The sequence below is a fragment of the Lichenostomus cassidix genome, chromosome 1Aa (genome assembly GCF_008360975.1).
Source record: "Lichenostomus cassidix isolate B80296 chromosome 1Aa, HeHo_3.0, whole genome shotgun sequence".
Classification (NCBI taxonomy): Eukaryota; Metazoa; Chordata; class Aves; order Passeriformes; family Meliphagidae; genus Lichenostomus; species Lichenostomus cassidix.
In genome coordinates this window covers 21,128,687-21,133,460 of record NC_139480.1, presented here as the reverse complement: position 1 = coordinate 21,133,460, position 4,774 = coordinate 21,128,687, and the positions used below count along the sequence as shown (strand labels likewise).

At 40.6% G+C, this 4,774-nt stretch overlaps 1 protein-coding gene across 1 annotated transcript; it reads right to left on the bottom strand.

The window, feature by feature from the left end:
• Window positions 1-148: 148 nt before the first annotated feature.
• On the bottom strand, window positions 149-4,769 carry NDUFA5 (NADH:ubiquinone oxidoreductase subunit A5). The gene is made up of 5 exons (XM_085042119.1): window positions 4,656-4,769; window positions 3,620-3,664; window positions 1,963-2,079; window positions 927-992; window positions 149-371 (listed from the first exon to the last, which is right to left on the bottom strand). The coding sequence occupies exons 1-5, from the start codon at window positions 4,728-4,730 to the stop codon at window positions 270-272; spliced, it is 405 nt and encodes a 134-aa protein (XP_084898245.1). The 5' UTR covers window positions 4,731-4,769; the 3' UTR covers window positions 149-269.
• Between the last annotated feature and the right edge of the window lie 5 nt (window positions 4,770-4,774).

The following is a 4,774-nucleotide window of genomic DNA, read 5'->3' as shown; positions in this document are numbered from 1 at the left end:
AAAATAACTCAGAGTGAGGCACAAATAAATACCCTGTTCATATAAAATGAAAAAAAGTAAATAAACCAGAGGTTGTAGAAATGTCAGAAAGAATTTTCTTGAAACCATTTTTGCAAGGAATTGGCAGTGGTCATTAGATTGCTAAATGTAAGTGGACAAAATATATTTTAATGAAGTGATTATCTTTAATTTAAAGACAACTGTCAGTAACAATAGGTTAATAATTAATTTTTTCTTTTTACTTTGAAGAGATTACATCATTTAGAAACTTATATTGGCCATCTCCACTGGTCAGAAGGTGGTTCTTCAACTAGAGGCTCCCACGGTTTCCACTGCATCATTTTTCTTGCCAGGGACAGCTCATTTTCAGCCTGTTAATAAACACCATACACAAAGTCTTAAATTCTATACAATTGCCAAAATATTAAATTACTTATTTCAGTTAATTATCTCAGTGATGTCACTATCATGACCACAGACTACCACAAATTTCACCTATAAATATCAAAGGAACTGTATGTTTTGGGCATTTGTTTTTTAGAAAAACCTGAATCACCACCAAATACCCAAACAGTCACTCTGTTCAGCGAGACATTCCCAATGACAACTTCATGATGTTTTTCAATCTATTTGGATTATCCCCCAATATTATTCAATCCTCTCCTGACCTTTTCACTCATTTAGACTTTGTAAGAAGCAATGTAAGTATACCTGCATACCTGTAAGCATAATACAAGAAACAATGATTAATTTGTTAGCATGGCCATCCCGATCACTACACAGCCATTTGTCTTCACGGTTATTTTTCCTGGTGTTTTGAAGCAAAGGAAGATATGCAAAACTGCCAATTTTCTAAAGAGAAGCTGAGCCAAAGGAGAGCTAAAAAACAGTAATTTTGAACCTCATCTTAAATTTTCCCTCTTTACCTGTAAAATGACTTCTTCTATCTGACCGCTATTCAGTTTGTCCTGTAGTTTTTGCACATCAGTCTCCTGTGTGTTCAAATACATAAAAAGATAGTTTACTGAGAAGAAAAAAGTCCATAAAAAGCATGAAAATAGTAATTTAACCAGATCACACTCTAGTCTTCCTCAGAACTACTGGCTTATATCATTTTACATTATTAAGGAAATCTCACAATTATTTGTTATTGAAAAGCAAACATCAAACCCTCAATAATAAACACAAAAAATAAATGCCATTTAATGCATCCAAAGAAGTATTAGCAGATAAGGGCTTTGGTTTATATCTTGGAAAAAAGACATGTTCTGGGATTTTTATAAAATTATATGCAGCCTTTCAATTATCACCTTAACCACACAATAAAAGTATTGCATAGTTTAATATAACAAAATGTGGTTTTAAATACTGAAGGCAAGGATTGTGCTAAGATACTACATTGTTGCTGTTGAGCCACTAGCAGAGAAAAGACCCGGATTCTCAGCGTGGCATGAAAAAGAACGTTTTTATTATTTGATTCCAGCATATATAGATTTTTCAGGTCACTCAGATTGGTCAGTCAGAAACCTCCCCCTAGGCCTGATTGGCCAGGCCTGAACTGTCCAAATCTCGAGACACTGTTTTTAATAACATCCAAACTTTATCTTTGTTTATAAAACACAGAAAAAATTCTCATGGGAAAGACCTGTGCTAGCCACACTACACTGGCAAGAGCACATGCATTTTTCTGTGCAAGGGTGTGAAAACTACCACTTTTCTATGAATCTTTCAAAAAAACCTACACTTGCCACTAATTTTCACAGAAAATCAGCAAAAAATTACAAATCCTTTTCATATGCCGTCAAAAAATCCCAGCCAATAACAAAAATAAGCCTCAATACTTCAATTGTTTCTGAATTGATAACCCAAAAGTTGCATGTGCACCAGAAAAAGAAAAAATAATTTTTCTCATCCTAAACCATCTTTTCATGTGCAACACTAATGAAATAGCACTGTACTTACCTTTTTCACCAAATCAAATCTCTCATTTACAATCTCCTCGGTGTATTTCCTGTAAGCTGCATCTTTGGGAATGTTTTGCAGGACACCAAGGATTTTTGTGTACAGTATTCGCAGGCGCTGAAGTGATTACAAGACATGGTTAAAATACACAACTGCAATTATTTAACTTCTTGTCCTACCAAACCTACTAATTTACTGTCTACACACGAAGTACAGTATTCAATCCAGAAGTGCAAGATTAATTGAGCCACTGTACTCATCTTTGGTAAAACAGATTTATCAGGACTGAAAAATTACCACTGTCACATTCCTCAAAGAAAAAAAGAAAAGGAAAAAACAAAGACAGTTGCAACCCGAATACATTTGATGCAAAATGAAAAAAACAGTAAAGGCTGAAAAGTGCTCTAAAAAAGAAGAAAACCAAGACAGACAAATTCATGTCTAACTCATCAGATACTGAAAATTTGCCTGAGGAAGATACACAAAAATTGTAATGGAGGAGTTTTTGTCACTTCTCCCCATGCTGGTGCAAAGTTCTGAGTAACAAATAGATTTAATTTAAACCAGAAACTTTTATTGCTAGATTTAAATGCAGGCATAAAAGACACATTGTGGTGAAAAAACTGACATGCTTGGACTGGGTAATTGTATCTAACTGACAAGGACTGTGTGTCCTATAGGAACAATAAGAAACAGAAGCAGAATACTGGAAGAGATACAAGGAAAAATAGGAAACAAAAAGAAGACTGGCAAAGAATCTAAACTTCAACTAAAGCATTGTCCAGTTCTTTACTCTTGGCTTTAAGTCACTGAAAAAACTAAAATTTAGTAAGTTCACCCAGAAGATGTCTGACAAGGCTGTAGACCAAGCTAGAATAATTTCTACAAAAGAGCAGTGATTTTTCCAATGGCTCTTTTTGACCGCATTCTTAAGTATTGGTGTCAAAAGCATTTTTGAAATAGAATTGCTGTATAGTAAGAAATTTCAAAGTGAATAACTTCAAAAATTACTAAAGATCTTTTAAAGCTAATGCCTCCTGAGTAAGCATAATGTGGGGCAAACATGCTAACATTACGGAGCCTTAGGAAGTACAAAGGAAGCCACATACTGCTACAAGAGACACCCAATGCAGTTCCCAAGTACCACTGAAGTATTCCAATCTCAACACTGCTTGCCATCACAAGGCCTTGATGTGACTTTGCACCACATGGTTAGCCTCTATCATCTAAGACTAGACAATCCTTTTGGTGTAAGCTATTTAAGTACTTGTTGGATACACAACATAGCAAAGCAGCAAAAATCTTTTTGCCTGTGAAGGCAAAAAGAAATTGTATTATGTAATAAAAGAAATTTGTATTACATTATATAATAATGTAATACATATATATATTATATTATATAATAAAAGGAATAATATTGTTTCATAAAAGTACTTACACAAGAAAGGATTTTGAAATCAGTGCATGCTACAAAAAGTACGTGTAAAACAACTTATAACAACATGCATTAAACCTTTATCACTGTGGACAATTTTAAGGGTTTAGTTAATCTGGCACCAGATTAAGGTACACAGCATACCTACACATGCAAACCCATCGCAAAAACGTTAGATCTCACTGACAGTTTCCATTAACTACAGAATAAGACACGACATACCTCATGAGGGTTCTCAGCTACAGCCAATCCTACAAGTCCAGTGGTCTGCAGAGAGCATAAACATACTTAACACAAGTAAGCATCCACTTCCACACTAATTGTTTTGTTTTGAGTCAATATACACCCGACAGGGACCATTCTGTGACACCAACCCTGCCTCGTGCCATATGCCTGCAATCCCAGAGTCCCAGTGCTCTGGCCAGAGGGAGCAGCTCACCTTACCAGAATCAGAATCATAGAATATCCTGAGTTGGATGGGACCCACAAGAATCACTGGGTCCAACTCCTGCACTGCACAGCACCATCCTGAAAAATCATACCATGTGCCCGAGAGCACCCTCCAAATGCCCCTTGAGCTCTGGCTGGTGCTGTGACCACTTCCCTGGGGAGCCTGTTCCAGAGCCCAACCACATTCTGGGTGAAGAACCTTTTTCTAATATCCAACCTAAACCTCACCTAAGACAACTTCAGGCCATTCCTTCGGATCCGGTCACTGGTCACCACAGAGACCAGTGTCTGCCCCTCCTCTTCCCCTCATGAGGATGCTGTAGGCTAAAATGAGGTCTCCCCTCAGTCTTCTCTTCTCCAGGCTGAACAGACCAAGTGACCTCAGCCGCTCCTGACAGGGCTTCCCCTCAAGGCTCTTCACCATCTTCGTTGCCCTCCTTTGGATGCCCTCTGGCAGTATCTTTCTAGTGTCTTTCTAATATCGCGGTGACCGAAACTGCACACAATACTCAAGGTGAGGCCGCCCCAGTGCAGAGCAGAGCGGGACAATCCCTGCCTGCGACCGGCGGGCGATGCTGTGCCTGATACCCACCAGGTGTGCTGGGGCAGCTCCGGCGCCCCCGCCTCCTGCCGCCCCGCACCGCGGGCCCGTCACCCCCTGGGGCCGGGGAGGGGACCCGGGCCCTGCGCTGCCCTCGGCCCTTCCCGCGCTCTCACCCCGCGGCTCGGACACCCCCCGCCCTCTCCCCAGAAAGGACAACCCCGCGCAGCAGCAGGACGCGGCTCAAGGCCCTCGGCGGCGCCTCACCTTCCGCAGCGCCCCCGCCATGGCTGCGCTCGCGGCGCCCTCAGAGGACGCAGCGGAGGGCGCCGGGCTGCGCATGCGCCAAGCGGCTCGGGCCGGCGGGGCGGCAGTACCGCGCATGC

Excerpts from the sequence above, each read along its gene's own strand:
- NDUFA5 (XM_085042119.1), bottom strand. The coding sequence starts at position 4,730 with ATGCGCAGCCCGGCGCCCTCCGCTGCGTCCTCTGAGGGCGCCGCGAGC. Across the intron at positions 2,080-3,619 it reads TAGCTGAGAACCCTCATGAG|CGCCTGCGAATACTGTACAC; the intron begins GTATGTCGTGTC and ends TAATCACTTCAG. Across the intron at positions 372-926 it reads TAGAAGAAGTCATTTTACAG|GCTGAAAATGAGCTGTCCCT; the intron begins GTAAAGAGGGAA and ends GTTTATTAACAG.